Genomic DNA, 24614 nt, shown 5'->3' on the forward strand with positions numbered 1-24614 from the left:
AAAAGCAAGGCTGTATGATGTTATTTTTCTTCAAAAGTATGAGAACATGTTTTCATCTTTAATGCCTTTCAGAGCTCTCCTCAAAGCTAGAATCAGAATATGCACACACACACACACACACACACACACACACACACACACACACACACACACACACACACACACACACACACACACACACACACACACACACACACGTGCACAGAGAGGGAGAGTGAGAGAGAGAGAAAACCCATTAGCTTTTAGAGTGTCAAACCCATAGCTGGAGACGTACAGTATGTATGACTCACTGTTTGTCTTCTCTTTAAAAGCAGCACCATTTGCTTCTGGCATCCTCTTCAACACATCATACATACAACCTGATGGGAGCCAGATGGGAAATGTCATTCAAACACATACGCATGCACGTGAGGGGTTAGAGAGGTGACACAGAAGTGGATATTATATCATCTAGTCTGTACTGCAAACTATCTGTAACTCTAGTTCCTATTCAAGGTCAATATACTCCTCCCTATATGAGACATTAATAGTAGACTATGGCTGTCACTGTGATGGGATAAGTTTCCTTGACTTTGCACCACTCGTTTTGGTTTATACAAGGTCAGTCTGACAGTCTCAGCAATACACTTACGCCCATTAAAGCCTCCAAATTAGTAGGCTATTTCAGACCAAGTCTATTGCAATTGAGAAAGCTCCATAACAAAACTAATGTATTATGTTCATTTCCTGCTTGGGACCACAGAGAGCCCCTGATCAGAGAGAAGCCTCAGTCTGCGCCCTGACTGAGCTGGTGTCCTGTTTCCTATTGATTTATTTCCCAGAAGAACAGTCATCGGTGGATAGAGATTGCCGTTGAACTACAGACCGTAGATAACCTGGGGCTAGCAGAGACTACTATGGAGTCAGCACAGAATAAAGTTAGTGTATTTTTTTTATTTTAGGGGAGGGGGGACTTAAGTATGTCAATTGGTGATATCATCCTGTCTGAACAATTTCCTTTTCCTGTTTCCCATGTAGGCTCAACCAACCTCTCCTCATAAACAGACAGTGAAGAACAGGTCCAAGTCAACAGATGAGATTCAACAAGCCAAAAAGGTGGACGACATTATACCGTCCATCAGTCTGCTCATTTTGAGCTCAAAAGTGGCGCAGCAGTCTAAGGCACTGAATCTCAGTGCTAGAGGCGTCACTTCAGACCCTGGTTTGATCCTGGGCTGTATCACAACCAGCCGTGATAGAGTGTCCCATAGGGCAGCGCACAATTGGCCCAGCGTCGTCCCGGGTTAAGGGAGGGTTTGGCCAGAGTACGCAGTCATTGTAAATAAGAATGTATTTTTAACTGACTTGCCTAGTTAAATAAAGGTTAAAAAATGTAAATGTCATGTGTATTCAAAAGCATCTTGATCCATGTCATTGTTTTACAGCAGAGAGTGCCCCTTGCTGGTGTGTTTAAACCACATGATCTGCAGGTCTTTCTTTCATTACAACACGTGGCATGTTATGGCGGAGAGAGGAGGAGAGAGAGAGATGGCTGCCAATTCCTTAAACTAGTGATGGAACTAGTGTTCATCAGATAGATAACTTTGGGCTGGTTTCCTTTTGTTGGTATGCTAATGATAGTCTTTCTCCAGGCTTTTCACACGACACAGAAATCGTTGCCAGGGAAGCCGGAGACTGAGAATAAGGTGGATATAACACAATTTATCTTTTGCCTCATCCGAGCCATAGACCACATGACCTTTCCATTGCCTAATCCCATTCCCTGCCGATACTGCTAAAATATCTTATTCTCCACATCTGCCAGGAGCCCCCAGAGAGTCCATCCTCATCAGAAGAACTGAAATGAAGGGGCAGACAGCGCCAGGCAGAGAGTCAGAGTCATGGGCTACATCAATCATTCCTCTGGAAATCTATTCAGTTTTCTGCAGTTTGTATTCTCATAACGAAAAAAAGGCTGTACATTTTTTGTAAACGTCTTATGAATGTGGTTGTTTACTAAATAAGAAAAAGTGTAAAATGCATTGTTTGTGAGGATATAATGTTCAAAGAATGACTAGAGACTTACTCTACAAAACACAGACACTTAACAGAAAGCTGTAATTCAGTGAGTGGAAAACATGTGCATGTGCCAGTTGGGATGTGTGCAAGTATGAGGTATAGTGAATTTGTTATGTACACTCTCCTAAAACATTTAGTTTTTTGGAACTGATGTCAGAATTAATGTCTGTATGCCACTTTGAAAATGTGAAGCAATTGAACCTGTAAATAAACCTTGTGTATGTCAAAAAAATGGGTTATTTCAATCCCAATACCACACACAGGTCAGGGTTTGCAGTTCTTTAATAGCCTTCTTTTCTCTGTTCTTAGTATCAAAATGTGTTTGTTTACAGGCTAAAAGCAACAGAACAATAACACAAGGCCAGAGCCGGCAACACTCACAACACATACATGCTAGAATCCACAGTTGTTCGGCATGGAACGTTCTTCACATCGGCATCATAGGGTTCTGACGCGGAAGTCGCAGCCTCAGCAGTATCATTGTAGCAGGCCACGTTTGGGAAGGGTGGAGAAAGCTTCATCATTAACGTACAGTAACATACTGGAAACCATAGGTTTGCCCTCTGCCCGGCAGTAGTAGTGGTGCGGCTGAGCGCAGTTTGTGGCACCTGTCCACTCCCGTGGCTGACTTCAATATCCTGAACAACGTCTGAGAGCTGCCTTTGTGCAGGGACAGCTTGTTAGCCCCAGTGCTCCTGGTGTGGGGGCGTGGCTTAGGTCCCTGATTAACACTCATTCCCACGAGACAAAGACTAAAAAGGAGCAGTATGTAAATCTTGGTGGAGCCCCCCAAAAAATATATGTTCTATGCATGCCAGCAAAGCCTCTACACAACACAACACTAAACAATACATTAGTTGCACTATAACAGTGAAAAACGGTGCACACAAACTGTTAGGGCCCAACACCTTACCACTGTTACATCTGGCTATCAGCGAAGCCTTGTCTGGCAGCGAAACAGTTCATTCAGCCTCATTAACTCCATATAAAAAAAAAACGGCTGATATTGCTGACTTGCTTAAACAAATGTGGTTTCTACTAACAATTGAGATGTACAAACTATGGCATAAGGGGACGACGAGCGGACAAGAGGCAATCCGTAATTTCAATTAAGACATTAATGAGCGAGCTAGGACGGACGTAGTCAATATAACTATTTGTTCAGCACTTTTTAAATTTACAGCGACAGAATTCAAAACATGGGCCGTTCTTACAGTATTCTCCCTGTATACCAAGTTAGAACCGTAGGATAAATAAAGGGGGCACATAAGCAGACAATGACAGCTCTTTACAATTTTCGATATGACATTTCTCTAAAACAGGCTATAGGCTACATGTGCACCATCGACAGCTAACAGCTTAATACACAACATACACTTATTATTACTTCTAAGCTACAGTATACATATCTCCCTGGCATATTACATAATTTATGCAGCAGCATAAATACATTTTTGGACTCACCTTGTTGTGCTGTACTCACTTGAACAGGAAGGTGGCGCGGAGAACCTTTGTGGGCAAATTTTGTCATTAAACTTTGTCACCAAAGTATGTCATTCTCTGGATTTATGGTGCTTTCAAGACAACTGGGAACTCAGAAAAAACAAGGTTGATTCATAATGATGTCAGTGATCTTCAGGTCGGAGCTCTAGAAAGAAGCCCGAGTTCCCGACTTGCAATTCCGAGTTGGATGACCGTTATAAACGTATTTTCCCAGTCGGAGATTGGTTTTTCCCGAGTTCCCAGTTGTCTTGAATGCACTATAGTCAGATTTCCCAGTTCAGAATTTCCAGTTATTTTGAGCGCGGCAGAAGTCATGCTGGATTGACAGCATGGCCAATGTTGAACGTTTATCCTTTTAAGCTTGGAAAGAGACCCTTATACCCAAACTTGGGACCACACACCCACTCCACTGAATAGCAGGCTAGTGATTGCTTTGCAACGATTGCAGTTAGCCACTGATTCCTTCCAAACCACTCATTGTTGAATTTGCGATTTCCGACTTGTTGTGTAATGTTTATGTCCAATGGCCGATGAGCACAGGTACGTTTTATCTATAATTTCTCTTCATATGACAAGGATTGAAAAGGATTTGCCAGCAGATTGTCGACTTGATTCATGATGATGACTGCTAGCTTGCTAGCTAAGATTTTGAAAGGATGATGTTGACATTATCAGTCCAATCAAAGCTACTATAGATATAACATGATTTAACTTAACTTTATCTGTGGCCAATATCCTTGAGCCTTCATGGGTGGGCACTTCTAATTTAACTCTATGTCAGCACGCAAGGGAATTGAATTTTCGAGATCTACCGTTAGATTTTGCGCTGACGTGGTGTCCCCATGAGTGACAGAACACTGAGCCAATCACGGCACAACTAGAGAACATTACCAACCCCTATGCTCCGTATTTTCCGCTGGCTGCCCCACCACCACAGAAAGCACTGAGTTATGCTGAAACACCTGCATTGTGGAGCTGCCTTACTCAAGAAAGCAAAAAAGAGACCATGTTGGTATGCAGCTTTATTAACTCAATGATGATGATTATTATAATTGTTTACATTGTTTGCAAACTGATATGTGACATGTATTAGTGCCAAAATAACATGCAAAACCTGCCCTGCATGACAGGTCGCCACTGAAAAGGAGGTTAACCGATTCAAAGGAAGTCACTCAAATAAGGAAATAAGAATTCAACCAAAACACAGCACACGATAGGATAAATATTTAAAGCACTTCTAAGTTAATACGTTCAAATTCAAATCCTACATCTCTATATGACTTGTGTGTGTGTGCGCGCGCGTGTCCGTGTGTGTGCATGTGTGTGTGTGTGTGTAATCAATGATGTCTTTTACATGGCATATATCTCTGTGTGAATCATCATGTTTATCTGTGGGACAGAAATCGGACGTTTCTGTCCAGGAAGCAGATTCATCATTCACAGCTGGGGGTATGACATCATTCACCAACAACTGTTCCTGTCCGAGTGACCACAAGTAGTGGGCAGCCAGCTCCACAGAGAGCAACGTTTGCCTGCTTCTCTAGGTCTCACCACCGGGTGTCACCCTCTGCATTCTGTTCCAACACTCGAAAGGCCAGAGTAATGCTGAAAGAATGCTCCCCATCTCTTTCCTTATGAAAGTTGCAGCCTTTAGGCATTTGCCACATAATCAGTGAACTCTCTCTTCATATTAGCACTAAGTATTATTTAACCACCTGGAGCACATTCAATGTTTTGTGGTTAAACACGTGAGGTGCTACTTTTAGACTTTGCACCTCAGACTCAGGAGGAGACATACAAAAGCCAGGTCTCTCTCCTTCACACATTGTCAAAAGAGGAGTATACTGTCATTGTTTGGTGGTAAAGTGTTGGGCATAAGACGGTAAGACAAGTCTATCTAATAGCTGTCACTAATCTAATCAATGTTTTCATGACCAAACGATTTTGGTCATGGCCCCTGTTAACATTATCCATTGTTTGGGTTGTGAGCTAGCATGTGCTATCTAGATATGTATTTTTAATCAAAGGGATTAGAGAGCTTTCGACTGGCATTGGAGATCTTTTTGTACCCACAGATGTAAAGCCTTTGAATTATTGAAGTGGAAGACTAACGGCTTGATGTTCAGCCTCCTCAGCAGCCCCAGAGACAGTGAAAACAGGATCTAAACCTTTCATCTACCACCAGGCTTTATAGTGCCGCTATGCTTTGCAGAAACAGCGTTTCGAGCTGTATTTTAAAAGCTGTAGATCCACAAAGTGCACACTCCTTAAATGCAACAAATATATTGTACTGAGAGATAACTTAATGAGAACAATTAGCATAATGGAGGAATACGATAGAAAAATCTACACCCTTTAAATTAACAAATAAATAAATCAAGAATGAACGCAATGTTGACTACTTTATACAAAATAATATTTATATTATTAAAGTCTTATTTCACCTGACCTCAGTCAACTGATCCAACTGGCTTATTGTCATATTCCTACGGTTCTGTTGGGTCCATTCTTTAGAAAGATTGCTCACCGGAGCAGTAATTTGACTTTACTGTGGTCACTAATGTAATTTCTATATTACTTCAACTGGACATAGACTCCTCTACAATAGGACGTGTTTCATGACAGCATGCCCCTCCAGGACTCATCATGTGCTCTGGTAAAGAGGAAATACCTGGGACAACAGTCACACCTGGACGGAGACATCCTTCCTGACCCCCCAAAAACCTGGCCTGAATCCCCACTCACAAAAGCACATGTTACGTGGAGGAGGGGATGGACACATTCAGGAATGGAATATAGTGTGACTGATTTACCTGCACCACTCCAGGCACAATGTTGAAAAGTAAACCATTTAATACAGAATGTTTGTTTTCATGCATGGTTATCCATTAACCAACTAATAGTTCATCTCACTATGACAACAGCTTATCTGAGATGCCGGAACTTGTTATTTTAACCTGCAGATATTGCTTCGTCAATGTCCCAGACTCAGGCAGAGAGAATGAGATCAGTTTTCATCAACGTCTCCAAGATCCCCCTGCTCTTCCTCTTCCTGTACATGTTCGTCTGCTCGCTGGATGTTTTGAGTTCTGCCTTCCAGTTAGCAGGAGGTATCCTTCCTCAGGTTCATTCAGGTTCATTCATCCTGGTTGATTACTGTATGACTACTCTCCCATCAATCTCTGACTACATGAGACAAAACTTTATAGATTGGCATAAAAAAAGAAATGATTAGCCTTACCCCACAGCTGTAAATGTAAGTGGTGTGTTCCCCACTGGGTGGACAGGTAAGGTGGCTGGGGACATCTTCAACGACAATGCCATCCTGTCCAACCCGGTGGCAGGGCTGGTGGTGGGCATCCTGGTGACGGTTCTGGTCCAGAGCTCCTCTACCTCCACCTCCATTGTCGTCAGCCTCGTCTCCTCGGGACGTAAGTCACACACACACACACACAGATGAAAGGTATTTCTTGACATGTTGCCTCAATATAAGATGAAAGGTATTTCTTGATGTGTTGCCTCAATATAAGATGAAAGGTATTTCTTGATGTGTTGCCTCAATACAAGATGAAAGAGTATTTCTTGACATGTTGCCTCAATACAAGATGAAAGGGTATTTCTTGATGTGTTGCCTCAATACAAGATGAAAGGGTATTTCTTGATGTGTTGCCTCAATACAAGATGAAAGGGTATTTATTGATGTGTTGTCTCAATACAAATGAAAGAGTATTTCTATAAAAAAGATTGACTTTGTAATATAGATGAATAGTGGTTTATTGTTTTGCTCCTTGCTTGTGCAGTACTCAATGTGAGGTCTGCCATCCCAATCCTCATGGGATCCAATATTGGGACGTCCGTCACCAACACCATCGTTGCTCTGATGCAGGCTGGAGAGAGGGATGAGTTTGAACGGTAAGAAATGGCTGTGTATCCTCCTCTCCTGTAATTCCTTAGGATTTAAACAAACCCTATACCAAGTATCGCCACAGTTTGGCATCATGAATGATTTATAATAACATGGCCTGTTCATTGCAGGGCATTTGCTGGAGCGACGGTGCATGACTGTTTTAACTGGCTGTCAGTGCTGGTGCTACTGCCCCTGGAGGCAACCACAGGCCTGCTGAGAAGACTGTCTCAGGCCGTAGTTGACACCTTCCACATCAGCTCTGGAGAGAAGGCCCCAGAGATGCTCAAGGTCATGACTGAACCACTCACCAAACTCATCATTCAGGTACTGAACCACTCACCAAACTCATCATTCAGGCACTGAATCACTAATCAAACTCATCATTCAGGCACTGAACCACTCACCAAACTCATCATTCAGGCACTGAACCACTCACCAAACTCATCATTCAGATACTGAACCACTCACCAAACTCATCATTCAGGTACTGAACCACTCACCAAACTCATCATTCAGGTACTGAACCAATCACCAAACTCATTATTCAGGTACTGAACCACTCACCAAACTCATCAGTCAGGTACTGAACCACTCACCAAACTCATCATTCAGGTACTGAGCCACTCACCAAACTCATCATTCAGGTACTGAACCAATCACCAAACTCATTATTCAGGTACTGAACCACTCACCAAACTCATCAGTCAGGTACTGAACCACTCACCAAACTCATCATTCAGGTACTGAGCCACTCACCAAACTCATCATTCAGGTACTGAACCAATCACCAAACTCATTATTCAGGTACTGAACCACTCACCAAACTCATCATTCAGGTACTGTTGAGGTTGGGCAAAATGTATGGGTCTGAACTGTGTGGCTTTGGTCAAACACGAGTCACATGTCCAGGTATGTAGAAAGACTTATGAGCTTGTCTTTGGATCATTCATCCTTCCTTTGATCACCTCGCATTGATCGACATTATGTTTTATTCCCATTTATCCTTACAGTTGGACAAGTCTGTCATCACAGGCATCGCCATGGGAGATGAGGCCATGAGTAACAGGAGTCTGGTGAGGGTCTGGTGTAAGAATCACATCCTAACAGTAAGACTAAATGCCACAGGCCTCTCTTGATGTGCAAAATATCTGGAGTCACTGGTTTGTTGGTTTCAAAGACAGATGTTTCTCTCTCATCCCCCTGCAGTCCTCTGGGAATGTTTCTGTTGGTGATTCCTTCAACTGTACGTCAATACAACCCTGCTGGCAAAGCAATGCAACAACCTGGACAACACAGAACATGACTTTGCTTGTAAATATAGAAAAATGTAAATCAATGTAATTTTCATTCCTGGAATTGAGCGAGTGTCAAAGTACTGTCACAGGGAAATATGTGACAGTCATACTGATTCCGCTACAGTCCTGGGGCTGCGGGCCCGAGTTGGACCCGTAGTGGGGCCTTAGTGACAGATAATCTTGACAGATAAAAGCAGCAGAGTAGAAAGACTGACCCAGTCCTCTGTTGATCCCTAGGCAGCCATCTGTTTGTGGACTCGTTTTTGTCCGACCTGGAGGTAGGCATCATTCTGCTAGCCTGCTCTCTTCTGCTCCTGTGCACTTGTTTGTTGCTGCTGGTCAAGCTGCTCAATTCCCTGCTCCAAGGCCAGGTGGCTAAGGCCATCCAGAGGATCATCAACACAGGTGGGTGTAATCTAAATGTGACTGGAACATTGAGCTCAGAAAACATAGTTATGATTTATTTTTGTCCTCACTGTGGTGTATGATTGCAAAGAATATATATTAGAAGTGGTGCCCATAGGCTCTGCATAGCTTATTTGAGGTGACACCCATAGGCTCTGCATAGCTTATTTGAGGTGACGCCCATAGGCTCTGCATAGCTTATTAGAGGTGACGCCCATAGGATCTGCATAGCTTATTAGAGGTGGGGCCCATAGGCTCTGCATAGCTTATTTGGGGTGACATCCATAGGCTCTACATAGCTTATTAAAGGTGGGGTCCATAGGCTCTGCATAGCTTATTAGAGGGGGTGTCCATAGGCTCTGCATAGCTTATTAGAGGGGGTGTCCATAGGCTCTGCATAGCTTATTAGAGGGGACGCCCATTGGCTCTGCACAGCTTTTACATAAGCACTATGTAGCAATTTAGTAAGCATAGATACATTTTGGTTGTGTGAGGAAAACAAAGCTGTAATAAAACACAGAGGTAGATTATGCAGTAAGTCAAATATTTTATTTTTTATTTCACCTTTATTTAACCAGGTAGGCTAGTTGAGTACAAGTTCTCATTCACAACTGCGACCTGGCCAAGATTAAGCAAAGGAGTGCGACACAAACAACAACACAGAGTTACACATGGAGTAAACAAACATACAGTCAATAATACAATAGAAAAAAATCTATATACAATGTGTGCAAATGAGGTAAGATTAGGGAGGTAAGGCAGTAAATAGGCCATAGTGGCAAAATTATTACAATATAGCAAATAAAACACTGGAGTGATAGATGTGCAGAAGATGAGTGTGCAAGTAGAGATACTGGGGTGCAAAGGAGCAAAATAAATAAAATAAATAACAGTATGGGGATGAGGTAGTTGGATGGTTATTTACAGATGAGCTATGTACAGGTGCAGTGATCTGTGAGCTGCTCTGACAGCTGGTGCTTAAAGCTAGTGAGGGAGATATGAGTCTCCAGCTTCAGTGATTTCTGCAGTTCATTCCAGTCATTGGCAGCAGAGAACTGGAAGGAAAGGTGGCCAAAGGAAGAATTGGCTTTGAGAGTGACCAGTGAGATATACCTGCTGGAGCGCGTGCTACGGGTGGGTGCTGCTATGGTGACCAGTGAGCTGAGATAAGGCGGGGCTTTACCTAGCAAAGACTTATAGATGACCTGGAGCCAGTGGGTTTGGCGACGAATATGAAGCGAGGGCCAGCCAACGAGAGCATACAGGTCGCAGTGGTGGGTAGTATATGGGGCTCTGGTGACAAAACTGATGGCACTGTGATAGATTACATCCAATTTGCTGAGTAGAGTGTTGGAGGCTATTTTGTAAATGACATCGCCGAAGTCAAGGATCGGTAGGATAGTCAGTTTTACGAGGATATGTTTGGCAGCATAAAATAACAATCCCAGCATCTGACATATTTCCCTTGAAAGCTCTTTACTGAAACTCCACATACTGTAAGTAATATGAATCTCTCCTCTCTCCCCCCTCCAGACTTCCCCTACCCGTTTGGCTGGCTGGCAGGTTACCTGGCCATCCTGGTGGGGGCTGGCATGACCTTTGTGGTCCAGAGCAGCTCAGTGTTCACCTCTGCCATCACTCCTCTCATAGGTGAGTGTTACGAATACTATTTACCATGCAGATCACTTTGTAAGTTCTGGGCTCATAGGAGTGCTGATCTACGACTAGATTCAGAGTCATTAACCGGTACCTACAAAGCAGATCATTGTTTTTATTTAGGTCATACAGTGCCTTTAGAAAGCATTCAGACCCCTTGACTTTTTCCACATGTTGTTATGTTACAGCCTTATTCTAAAATGGACATTTATTAAAAATAAAAACCCTTTGCTATGAGACTCGAAATTGTCAGGTGCATCCTGTTTCCATTGATCATCCTTGAGATGTTTCTACAACTTGATTGGAGTCCACCTGTGGTAAATTCAATTGGTTGGACATGATTTGGAAAGGCACACACCTGTCTATTTAAGGTCCCACAGTTGACAGTGCATGTCAGAGAAAAAACCAAGCCATGAGTATCAGGTTTCAGGTAAGACCCAAATGCAGACTGTGTTGAAGTAACAAAGGTTATTGCAGCAATAGGGGCTAGCACACGACAGGTCAAGGCAGGAAGGGGTCGATAATCCAGAGTAGAGGGCAATGGTACAGGATGGCAGTCAGGCTCAGGGTCAGGGCAGGGCAGAGAGGTCAGGCAGGCGGGCTCAGAGTCAGGACAGGCAAGGGTCAAAACCAGGAGGGCAAGAAACAGAGACAGGGGTAAAGCAGGAGCTGAGACAAAACGCAGGTTGACTAGACAAACAAGACGAACTGGCAACAGACAAACAGAGAACACAGGTATACAGTTGAAGTAGGAAGTTTACATACACTTAGGTTGGAGATATTAAAACTCATTTTTCAACCACTCCACAAATTTCTTGTTAGCAAATTATAGTTCTGGCAAGTCGGTTAGGACATCTACTTTGTGCATGACACAAGTCATTTTTGCAACAATTGTTTACAGACAGATTACTTCACTTATCATTCACTGTATCACAATTCCAGTGGGTCAGAAGTTTACATACACTAAGTTGACTGTGCCTTTAAACAGCTTGGATAATTCCAGAAAAAGATGTCATGGCTTTAGAAGCTTCTGACAGACTAATTGACATCATTTGAGTCAATTGGAGGTGTACCTGTGGATGTATTTCAAGGCCTACCTTCAAACTCAGTGCCTCTTTGCTTAACATCATGGGAAAATCTAAAGAAATCAGGACAAATTAGCCAAGACCTCAGAAAAACAATTGTAGTGCTTCACAAGTCTGGTTCAACCTTGGGAGCAATTTCCAAACGCCTGAAGGTACCACGTTCATCCGTACAAACAATAGTACGCAAGTATAAACACCATGGGACCACGCAGCCATCATACCGCTCAGGAAGGAGACGGGTTCTGTGTCCTAGATATGAACGTACTTTGGTGCGAAAAGTGCTAATCAATCCCAGAACAACAGCAAAGGACCTTGTGAAGATGCTAGAGGAAACGGGTACAAACATATCTGTATCCACAGTAAAACGAGTCCTATATCGACATCACCTGAAAGGCCGCTCAGCAAGGAAGAAGCCACTGCCCCAAATCCGCCATAAAAAAGCCAGACCACGGTTTGCAACTGCACATGGGGACAAAGACCGTACTTTTTGGAGAAATGTCCTCTGGTCTGATAAAACAAAAATAGAACTGTTTGGCCATAATGACCATCGTTATGTTTGGAGGAAAAAGGGGGAGGCTTGCAAGCTGAAGAACACCATCCTAACCGTGAAGCACGGGGGTGGCAGCATCATGTTGTGGGGGTGCTTTGCTGCAGGAGGGACTGGTGCACTTCACAAAATAGATGGCATCATGAGGCAGGAAAATTATGTGGATATATTGAAGCAACATCTCAAGACATCAGTCAGGAAGTTAAAGCTTGGCCCCAAATGGGTCTTCCAAATGGACAATGACCCCAAGCATACTTCCAAAGTTGTGGCAAAATGGCTTAAGGACAACAAAGTCAAGGTATTGGAGTGGCCATCAAAAGCCCTGACCTCAATCCTATAGAAAATGTGTGGGCAGAACGGAAAAAGCGTGTGTGAGCAAGGAGGCCTAGAAACCTGACTCAGTTACATCAGCTCTGTCAGGAGGAATGGGCCAAAATTCACCCAACTTATTGTGGGAAGCTTGTGGAAGGCTACCTGAAACATTTGACCCAAGTTAAACAATGTAAAAGCAATGCTACCAAATGCTAATTGAGTGTATGTAAACTTCTGAACCACTGGGAATGTGATGAAAGAAATAAAAGCTGAAATAAAAAATTCTCTCTACTATTATTCTGACATTTCACATTCTTAAAATATAGTGGTGATCCTAACTGACCTAAGACAGGGACGTTTTACTAGGATTAAATGTCAGGAATTGTGAAAAACTGAGTTTACATGTATTTGGCTAAGGTGTATGTAAACTTCCAACTTCAACTGTAAGTACCCAGGGGATAATAGGGAAGATGGGCGACACCTGGAGGGCGGTGGAGACAATTACAAGGACAGGTGAAACAGATCAGGTCATGACAATGAGATTGAAGGAATTGTCCATACAGCTCTGAGACAGGATTGTGTTGAGGCAAAGACCTGTGGAAGGGTGCCACAAAAACTCTGCAGTATTGAAGGTCCCCAAGAACACAGTGGCCTCCATCATTCTTAAATTGAAGAAGTTTGGGACCACCAAGACTCTTCCTAGAACTGGCCGCCGGGCCAAATTGAGCAATCGGGGGAGATGGGCCTTGGTCAGGGAGGTGAAAAAGAACCTGATGGTCACTCTGACAGAGCTCCAGAGTTCTTCTGTGGAGTTAGGACAACCAGCTCTGCAGCACTCCACCAATCAGGCCCTTATGGTAGAGTGGCTAGACGGAAGCCACTCCTCAGTAAAAGGCACATGACAGCCAGTTTGGAATTTGCCAAAAGGCACCTAAAGACTCTCAGACCATGAGAGACAAGATTCTCTGGTCTGATGAAACCAAGATTGAACTCTTTGGCCTGAATGGCAAGCGTCACGTCTGGAGTAAACCTGGCACCATCCTTTCGGTGAAGCATTCTGGTGGCAGCATCATGCTGAGGGGATGTTTTTCAGCGGCAGGGACTCGGAGACTAGTCAGGATCGATGGAAAGATGAACGGATCAAAGTACAGAGAGATCCTTGATGAAAACCTGCTCCAGAGCATTCAGGACCTCAGACTGGGACGAAGGTTCCCCCTCCAACAGGACAACGACCCTAACCACACAGCCAAGACAACGCAGGAGTAGCCACTGCGTTGAGAGGTCTCTGAAGGAGTGGTCTCTGAATGTCCTTGAGTGGCCCAGCCAGAGCCCGGACTTGAACTCCATCGAGCAACTCTGGAGAGACCTGAAAATAGCTGTGCAGCAACGCTCCCAATCCAACCTGACAGGGCTTGAAAGGACCAGCAGAGAAGATTGGGAGAAACTCCCTCCAAATACAGGTGTGCCAAGCTTGTAGTGTCTTACCCAAGAAGACTCGATGCTGTAATCGCTGCCAAGAAGTTATTCAAGAAAGTACTGAGTAAAGGATTCTGAATACTTATGTAATGGGATCTGTTTTTGCTTTGTCATTATGGGGTATTGTGTGTAGATTGATGAGAATTTTTTTTTTAATCAAGTTTAGGATAAGGCTGTAACGTAACAAAATGTGGATAAAGTCAAGGGGTCTGAATTTTTTTGCTCCCAAGCACGGCCCACTTGTAAAACTGTCATAAACTACTATTTCTTTTCCAGGGTTAGAACTTATAAACAAGGCTGCATGGGATTTCTCTTAACGCGACTCCGGGCAGCCAATGGCAATGTTCGCTTTAGGTATAACGCCGGGAGCCGCTTCTAGATTTGACAGCTCAACTGCAGTTCCACCTCCGACATGTCAAAACAACAGCTATGCGGTAATCGGCTAGAGCGAATCTAATTGAATCAGCCCCAGTGTCTATGTAATCTTATTCATTATAATCGAATATACAAAACTGATCCTAGATCAGCACTCCTACTCTGAGACGCTTAAGAATACGGGCCCTGGAATCTTCCAAGCTAAAGGTATTCTGTAGACAGCTGACCTGAGCAGGAGATCAAATGACTCATTCCTCTGGTGGTGATAGTGACACATATGAGTTCATGAGGAGGTGGCACTAGTTTCTCTTTAAGCCTTTGTGAGGTATTACTTTTCTCATGAATTCCACTTTTTTATGTTGGGGGGGAGGGCTTTAACCCAATTGAAAAATGCAGGGCTTGTTTTTGCTCTATTTGTTGAAGAAACACTTACAGGAGAAACAAGAGGTCATACTAATATGAATTAAGGTTGGTTTTGTTTGGGAATGAATGATGTGTGTGATGATGGAGCCAGGTGTATTATTTGCTAGAGAGTGGAGGATCCATTTCATGCTGTCTAATCCCCGGCACTCTCTGGGGGATAGATCTACCTCAGTGTTCTGAGATCAGCAATAATTAACTGCACAGTGGCTGGACTCTCCCACGGAGCATGGGAGTGAGCTGTGGCTCCATGGAATCCCTATTTCTGGGCTGCCCGGAGTTTAAGCAGGCACGGAGACAAAGTCTTTCTCACACAGAATAGCTACTGCTATTCAAATCAAATGAAATCAAATTTTATTTGTCGCATGCGCCGAATACAACGTGTAGACCTTACAGTGAAATGCTTACTTACAAGCCCTTAACCAACAGTGCAGTTCAAGAAGAGTTAAGTAAATATTTACTAAGTACACTAAAGTAAAAAATTATAAAAAGTAACACAATAACATAACAATAATGAGGCTATATACAGGGGGTACCGGTACCGAGTCAGTGTGCGGGGGTACAGGTTTGAGGTAATTTGTACATGTAGGTAGGGGTGAAGTGACTATGCATAGATAATAAACAGCGAGTAGTACATAGGTCCTGGATTGCAGGAAGCTTGGCCCCGGTGATGTACTGGGCCGTACACGCTACCCACTGTAGCGCCTTACGGTCAGATGCCGAGCAGACTTTTCCGTGAAATGCTTACTTACAAGCCCTTAACCAACAGTTCAAGAAGAGTTAAGAAAATATTTACCAAGTAGACTAAAATAAAAAGTAACAATAAAAAAGTAACACAATAAGAATAACAATAATGAGGCTATATACAGGGGACCGAGTCAGTGTTCGGGGGTACAGGTTAGTTGAGGAAATTTGTATATGTAGGTAGGGGTGAAGTGACTATGCATAGATAATAAACAGCGAGTAGCAGTAGCAACAGTATACGGGGGGGGGGATTGTCTGGTGGTGATTGTATTAATTGTTCAGCAGTCTTATGGCTTGGGGGTAGAAGCTGTTGAGGAGCCTCTTGGTCCTAGACTTGGCGCTCCAGTACCGCTTGCCGTTCGGTAGCAGAGATAACAGTCTATAACTTGGGTGACAGGAGTCTCTGACAATTTTTTGGGCTTTCCTCTGACACCGCCTATTATATAGGTCCTGGATGGCAGGAAGCTTGGCCCCAGTGACGTACTGGGCCGTTCGCATTACCCTCTGTAGCGCCTTGCGGTCAGATGCCGAGCAGTTGCCATACCAGTCAGGATGCTCTCGATGGTGCAGCTGTAGAACCTTTTGAGGATCTGGGGACCCATGCCAAATCTTTTCAGTCTCCTGAGGGGAAAAGGTGTTGTCGTTCCCTCTTCAAGACTGTCTTGGTATGTTTGGACCATGATAGTTCGTTGGTGATGTGGACACCAAGGAACTTGAAAGTCTCGACCCGCTCCACTACAGCCCCGTTGATGTTAATGGGGGCCTGTTCGTCCCGCCTTTTCCTGTAGTCCACGATCAGCTCCTTTGTCTTGCTCACATTGAGGGAGAGGTTGTTGTCCTGGCACCACACTGCCAGTTCTCTGACCTCCTCCCTGTAGGCTGTCTCATCATTGTCGGTGATCAGGTCTACCTACCACTGTTGTGTCGTCAGAAAATGTAATGATGGTGTTGGAGTCGTGTTTGGCCATGCAGTCGTTGGTGAACAGGGAGTACAGGAGGGGACTAAGTACACAACCCTGAGGGGCCCCAGTGGTGAAGATCAACTTATCAGACGTGTTGTTGCTCCAGCCAGCAGTTCCTTAACTGGAACTAGATAATGTTGTCTCCTCACCAACCATGTGATTCCTCTACTAAATAAAGCTTCAGTCTATGGAGTTGCAGCCCCATCACATGGCTCTGTGATGCCATTGTACTTTGTGCTCTCAGGTATTGGTGTTATCAGCATTGAACGTGCCTACCCTTTGACCCTGGGGTCAAACATTGGCACAACCGCTACAGCTATCCTGGCAGCATTGGCAAGCCCAGGGGACAAGCTGGCTGCAGCTTTCCAGGTACAGAAATCTCATCCTTTTACACTGGAACTTAACATTACTGTTTTTGTTATCTTTTCCAATCAATCAATCAATCAATCAATCAATCAATCAATCAAATGTATTTATAAAGCCCTTTTTACATCAGCCGATGTCACAAAGTGCTGTACAAAAACCCAGCCTAAAACCCCAAACAGCAAGCAATGCAGGTGTAGTAGCGGGGGGGCGTCTGTTTACAGGGTCTTTTGTCCTATCATGTCTCTGTCATTACATTACCCTGATCTGTTTACCAAGTTTTCTGCCCTATCATATCTCTCTCATTACATTACCCTGGTCTGTTTACACGGTCTTCTGTTCCATCATATCTCTCTCATTACATTACCCTGGTCTGTTCTACAGGTCGCCTTGTGTCATTTCTTCTTCAACATACTGGGCATTCTGCTGTGGTACCCTGTGCCCACCACCCGCCTGCCCATCCGTATGGCCAGGACTCTGGGGCAGCGCACGGCCAAGTATCGCTGGTTTGCTGTACTCTACCTGCTTCTGTGCTTCCTGCTCCTGCCCTCGCTCGTCTTCGCCCTCTCCATGGCAGGCTGGCAGATGATGGCTGGGGTGGGCGTGCCCTTCGCTGCGGCCCTCCTCTTGGTGTTTGTGGTGAACATGCTGCAGGTTCACAGGCCAGGGTGTCTGCCAGTGAGGCTGCAGAGCTGGGACTTCCTGCCTGTCTGGATGCATTCCCTTCAACCTCTGGATACCCTAATCACCAAGGTGACCCTGTGCTGCGCTAAAGGAGCCAGCGAGCCTGGTCTGATACAGTGCTCCACGGACCATGATGGTCCTCAGAAGAGGAGCCACATGGCTTTGGACAACCTTGTTCTGTGTTACATAGACGAAGCCCCCACAGTGGTAATGTCCCAGGCAGCAGACGAAGCCCCCACAGTGGTAATGTCCCAGGCAGCAGACAAAGCCCCCACAGTGGTAATGTCCCAGGCAGCAGACAAAGCCCCCACAGTGGTAATGTCCCAGGGGGTGAACAGGGTCAGGAGCACACGTCTGTAGAACATATGACACTGGAACAACAGAAAAACTGAGCAGAATATCTTGTGAAAGCAGCATCGTGCACTGCAAGAAATGTGCAGTGATGATCTAATGTTATGGAACAACGAGACTGGAGCAGAAAACTGTAGGAGCTTGTGGTTGCATGAAAACATGACCCCACTCACAGTCAGTTCCTTTATGGATTGCGGAAATCATGCATGATGCAAGCAGTTACAAAACAGTGTTTACTGTAGTTGAGTTATGTCACACACTGTACAAAGCCAAGGAATCATTAAGGGTTTATTATTTACTCACAGTAACTCTATTTCCAGACAAATGTTTGGGCCTATAGCCAACAGGACATATGTATTATATCATCATTTCCCACAATCAGGATAGCATTTCACTTTCTGTCAAAACAAACACTTCTTCCTCTTTGCTATCAGTCAGGAGAGGCAGTAAATGTCTGTCTCTCTGCTGAAAATGCAGGAAGTCTGATTGAATAGAATGACAAAAACCACTCAGCCAATTAAAAGGCCTTAAAAAAATAATACAAGTTATGCATATGAATGGCTGCGTAATTGAAGCTATATAGGAGGGAATGGGCGCCTCCACTCGCTAATTATAAAGCAACGGGGCTCTGAATGGTTGATTAAACATCCATTTGGTGGCATAATGGCAAGTGATTTCCCCAGTTTCAATACATTTTAGGCTTAACGTCTCCTCGCTGCTACTCTTTCAACATTTGGTACTTTAACCACATGCATATTCCAGAGAGTTACAATTAGATGATTTGATCATTTTGTTCAAAATCACAATTATTGTACATATAGGAGTTTCATATTTGGCATGAGATGGGAAGCAATTGTTATATATGCTAAATGTATCAAGTCAACTGTGTGTAACAGAAAGACATGAATCTGTCTTTCCTATTTAAAAGACACAGTAGAGCAGGGCAAATGGCTTTTCACCAGACCAGTTTCTCCAACCGAGCTGAGACAGACAAGAGAGTTGCCAGTGTCATGAAACTAGAAGCTAGAATATAATTTAGTAATAATTCAGAATATACCACATCTAACAGTCAGCAGATAGGGAGTTTGATATCATCCGTAATAGCCAAGGACGATAGATGAAGAGCAGCCATGAGATGGCATGTTTTTACTGCATAAAAAGATCTTGAGGCAGACCTATTTTAGTGTAGACTACTTTTCTTGTGACAGAAGCCTACAGAGCCTTCCAGTACAAAGCCCTAGACTACATATTCCAGTACAGAGCCCTAGACTACATATTCCAGTACAGAGCCCTAGACTACATATTCCGGTACAGAGCCCTAGACTACATATTCTAGTACAGAGCCCTAGACTACATCTTACAGTACAGAGCCCTACACTACATCTTACAGTACAGAGCCCTACACTACAGCTTCCAGTACAGAGCCCTACACTACATCTTACAGTACAGAGCCCTAGACTACAGCTTCCAATACAGAGCCCTACACTACATCTAACAGTACAGAGCCCTAGACTACATATTCTAGTACAGAGCCCTAGACTACATCTTACAGTACAGAGCCCTACACTACATCTTACAGTACAGAGCCCTACACTACAGCTTCCAATACAGAGCCCTAGACTACATCTTACAGTACAGAGCCCTACACTACAGCTTCCAGTACAGAGCCCTACGCTACATCTTACAGTACAGAGCCCTACACTACATCTTACAGTACAGAGCCCTACACTACATCTAACAGTACAGAGCCCTAGACTACAGCTTCCAGTACAGAGCCCTAGACTACAGCTTCCAGTACAGAGCCCTAGACTACATATTACAGTACAGAGCCCTACACTACATCTTACAGTACAGAGCCCTACAATACAGCTTCCAGTACAGAGCCCTACACTACATCTTACAGTACAGAGCCCTACACTACAGCTTCCAGTACAGAGCCCTACACTACATCTTACAGTACAGAGCCCTAGACTACATATTACAGTACAGAGCCCTACACTACATCTTACAGTACAGAGCCCTACACTACATCTTACAGTACAGAGCCCTAGACTACATCTTACAGTACAGAGCCCTACACTACAGCTTCCAGTACAGAGCCCTACACTACAGCTTCCAGTACAGAGCCCTACACTACATCTTACAGTACAGAGCCCTAGACTACATCTTACAGTACAGAGCCCTACACTACAGCTTCCAGTACAGAGCCCTACACTATAGCTTCCAGTACAGAGCCCTACAATACAGCTTCCAGTACAGAGCCCTACACTACATCTTACAGTACAGAGCCCTAGACTACAGCTTCTAGTACAGAGCCCTATACTACATCTTACAGTATGGAGCCCTACACTACATCTTACAGTACAGAGCCATACAATACAGCTTCTAGTACAGAGCCCTACACTACATATTACAGTACAGAGCCCTACACTACATCTTACAGTACAGAGCCCTACACTACATCTTACAGTACAGAGCCCTACACTACATCTTACATTACAGAGCCCTACACTACAGCTTCCAGTACAGAGCCCTAGACTACAGCTTCCAGTACAGAGCCCTACACTACAGCTTCCAGTACAGAGCCCTACACTACAGCTTCCAGTACAGAGCCCTAGACTACAGCTTACAGTACAGAGCCCTACACTACAGCTTACAGTACAGAGCCCTACACTACAGCTTCCAGTACAGAGCCCTACACTACAGCTTCCAGTACAGAGCCCTACACTACATCTTCCAGTACAGAGCCCTAGACTACAGCTTCCAGTAGAGAGCCCTAGACTACAGCTTCCAGTAGAGAGCCCTAGACTACAGCTTCCAGTACAGAGCCCTACACTACAGCTTCCAGTACAGAGCCTAACACTACAGCTTCCAGTACAGAGCCCTAGACTACAGCTTCCAGTACAGAGCCCTACACTACATCTAACAGTACAGAGCCCTACACTACATCTTCCAGTACAGAGCCGTAGACTACAGCTTCCAGTACAGAGCCCTAGACTACATCTTACGTGAGCAGCTGTGCAACATATAATTTTTACATGAGTATGTAAAAGATGTACAAGATGTGATATTTAACCCAAATGTAATTTAAGTCTTAATTGCCATCTTTGCTTTGAATTCTGTGATTTTATTAAATCTGTGCCAAAATTGTGGTAGAAACGTAACATTAAATTAAATGAACGACTTTGTTGACTATTTTTGCTTAATTGAATGCCGATGTCTGTCAGGCTGGTTCTGTTGTTGTCCTGGACGTCTGGGGAGCAGGGTCGCACATACAGTTGAGTTTTATCCACAAAGCCTCTGAGTAGGAGTTCTGATCTAAGATCAGTTCTGCCTTTTAGATCATAAAGAATATGATTATATGGAAAGGTTGGGGACCTGATCCTAGATCAGCTCTCCTACTCCGATACGCTTTTTATTATATTTATTCTTTATTTAACTAGGCAAGTCAGTTAAGAAAAAAGTCTTATTTACAATGACGGCCTACCCTGGGCCAATTGTGCACCACCCTATGGGACTCCAAATCACAGCTGAATGTGATAGAGCCTGGATTTGAACCAGGTACTGTAGTGACACCTCTTAGCACTGAGATACAGTGCCTTAGACCACTGCGCCACTCAAGAGATTTGTGGATATATACAGGGGATATATTAAATGTGTTATTGTACTTATTCACCATGTCAAATCAAATCAAACTTTATTTGTCAGATGCGCCGAATACAACCTTACCGTGAAATGCTTACTTACAACCCCTTAACCAAACTAAAGTAAAAAATTATAAAAAGTAGCACAATAAAATAACAATAACAAGGCTATATACAGGAGGTACCGGTACCGAGTCAATGTGCGGGGCTACAGGTTAGTCAAGGTCATTTGTACATGTACTGTAGGTAGGGGTAAAGTGACTATGCATAGATATGATTCACATCAGTATGCTGAGGGAGTACACACAGAACACACAATATATCCTCAAACTGTCACATATCCCTTGAGGAGCTGGTAGTCGCATCATGCACCAATTGAAAAAGGCACGGTTGAAGGATTAGCATCTCGAGTTTTGGATTATAGCGAGCTGCAGATTAAGGAATCAAAACACTCCCGCCACTGCCTCCTCTGCTCACAGCCCAGGGATGTTCTCCTGCCTGTGTCACTGGGCCTCCTTCTGTCACTCACACTTCCTGTCATCAAACCGTCACAGCAGAGGAGGAGAAGATGGGACCTGGAGTCAATGCAGTCAGCTTGGATTCGTTGAAACAGGTTGATTCCTGTGTCAATAGTCATGGGTGTAAATGCCAATACCACAGCAAACTGTAGCAGTTTTAGAAACATTTCAAACGTTAGACAAAAACGACACAGTGTAGTTTTACACCAAGTACCGTGATATCGTTCCCTAAAAACTCAAACCCACATGCAGACATGCCTTAAAAACTCAAACCCACATGCAGACATGCCTTAAAAACTCAAACCCACATGCAGACATGCCTTAAAAACTCAAACCCACAAGCAGACTGGAGATTTAAACATGTCGAACAAAACTGCCACCCCACTGGACATGAATCAAGTTGTTTCCACGTAATTTCAACCAAAAAAGTAAATGTGATGATATTGAATCAGCATGGAATACTGATTGGATTTGCAAAAAGTCATCAACATCAAGGATTTTTTCTCACTAACTTTTAACCTAAATCCAATGTCATTGTGAATTATTTTGTTGATTTTGCGTCAGTTGACAACTCAACCAAATATAAATCGAAAATAGACTTCAACTGACTGCACAGTGGGATTATTCGATTTCCTCTTTACTTAGCCCTTTGCATTCAATTTCCATTTCAGATGCTCTGACTATTCAATGCTATTTCAACAGAGTCATACACTACCTAACAGCCCTTTTTTAACTTGGTCTTATCAGTAGGCTTTCTGTTTCTGAGCTTCCATGAGCTCCTCCCCCTCAATCTCCAGGGTGAAGTGTCTAGTAAACTCCAACCACCTACACGCTGCAACAACAAGCCCCTCCCTCAGCAAACGGCATTCCAGAACAGAACGCTTTCTCACTATTGGGCTTTGAAGTGCAATCCAGACCTGGATAATGTATTGTTAGAGGCTTAATGCCCTGTTATGGAAAATATTTTAGTATACTTTGGAACACTAGATTAACCTGATAGCGTTTCAATGTGGGTTGGAAACCTTATATTTGTTGTTTTACAGTGAGGGAAAAAAGTATTTCATCCCCTGCTGATTTTGTACGTTTGCCAACTGACAAGAAAATGATCAGTCTATAATTTTAATGGTAGGTTTATTTGAACAGTGAGAGACAGAATAACAACCAAAAAATCCAGAAAAACACGTAAAAATGTTATAAATTGATTTGCATTTTAATGAGGGAAATAAGTATTTGACCCCCTCTCAATCAGAAAGATTTCTGGCTCCCAGGTGTCTTTTATACAAGTAACGAGCTGAGATTAGGAGCACACTCTTAAAGGGAGTGCTCCTAATCTCAGTTTGTTACCTGTATAAAAGACACCTGTCCACAAAAGCAATCAATCAATCAGATTCCAAACTCTCCACCATGGCCAAGAACAAAGAGCTCTCCAAGGATGTCAGGGACAAGATTGTAGACCTACACAAGGCTGGAATGGGCTACAAGACCATCGCCAAGCAGCTTGGTGAGAAGGTGACAACAGTTGGTGCGATTATTTGCAAATGGAAGAAACACAAAAGAACTGTCAATCTCCCTCGGCCTGGGGCTCCATGCAAGATCTCACCTCGTGGAGTTGCAATGATCATGAGAACGGTGAGGAATCAGCCCAGAACTACACGGGAGGATCTTGTCAATGATTTCAAGGCAGCTGGGACCATAGTCACCAAGCAAAGAATTGGTAACACACTACGCCGTGAAGGACTGTAATCCTGCAGCGCCCGCAAGGTCCCCCTGCTCAAGAAAGCACATATACATGCCCATCTGAAGTTTGCCGAAGAACATCTGAATGATTCAGAGGACAACTGGGTGAAAGTGTTGTGGTCAGATGAGACCAAAATGGAGCTCTTTGGCATCAACTCAACTTGATGTGTTTGGAGGAGGAGGAATGCTGCCTATGACCCCAAGAACACCATCCCCACCGTCAAACATGGAGATGGAAACATTATGCTTTGGGGGTGTTTTTCTGATAAGGGGACAGGACAACTTCACCGCAACAAAGGGACGATGGACGGGGCCATGTACCGTCAAATCTTGGGTGAGAACCTCCTTCCCTCAGCCAGGGCATTGAAAATGGGTCATGGATGGGTATTCCAGCATGACAATGACCCAAAACCCACGGCCAAGGCAACAAAGGAGTGGCTCAAGAAGAAGCACATTAAGGTCCTGGAGTGGCCTAGCCAGTCTCCAGACCTTAATCCCATAGAACATCTGTGGAGGGAGCTGAAGGTTCGAGTTGCCAAACGTCAGCCTTGAAACCTTAATGACTTGGAGAA

At 43.9% G+C, this 24614-nt stretch overlaps 1 protein-coding gene across 1 annotated transcript; it reads left to right on the plus strand.

Moving 5' to 3' along the window:
• Window positions 1–6165: 6165 nt before the first annotated feature.
• Window positions 6166–21327, plus strand: LOC115204530 (sodium-dependent phosphate transport protein 2A-like). The gene is made up of 11 exons (XM_029770186.1): window positions 6166–6403; window positions 6525–6671; window positions 6849–6992; window positions 7362–7473; window positions 7597–7792; window positions 8479–8574; window positions 8675–8795; window positions 9001–9168; window positions 10702–10818; window positions 16990–17114; window positions 17493–21327. The coding sequence occupies exons 1-11, from the start codon at window positions 6394–6396 to the stop codon at window positions 18150–18152; spliced, it is 1896 nt and encodes a 631-aa protein (XP_029626046.1). The 5' UTR covers window positions 6166–6393; the 3' UTR covers window positions 18153–21327.
• Window positions 21328–24614: the final 3287 nt, after the last annotated feature.

Source organism: Salmo trutta, chromosome 12, assembly GCF_901001165.1.
Source record: "Salmo trutta chromosome 12, fSalTru1.1, whole genome shotgun sequence".
NCBI classification, from domain to species: Eukaryota; Metazoa; Chordata; class Actinopteri; order Salmoniformes; family Salmonidae; genus Salmo; species Salmo trutta.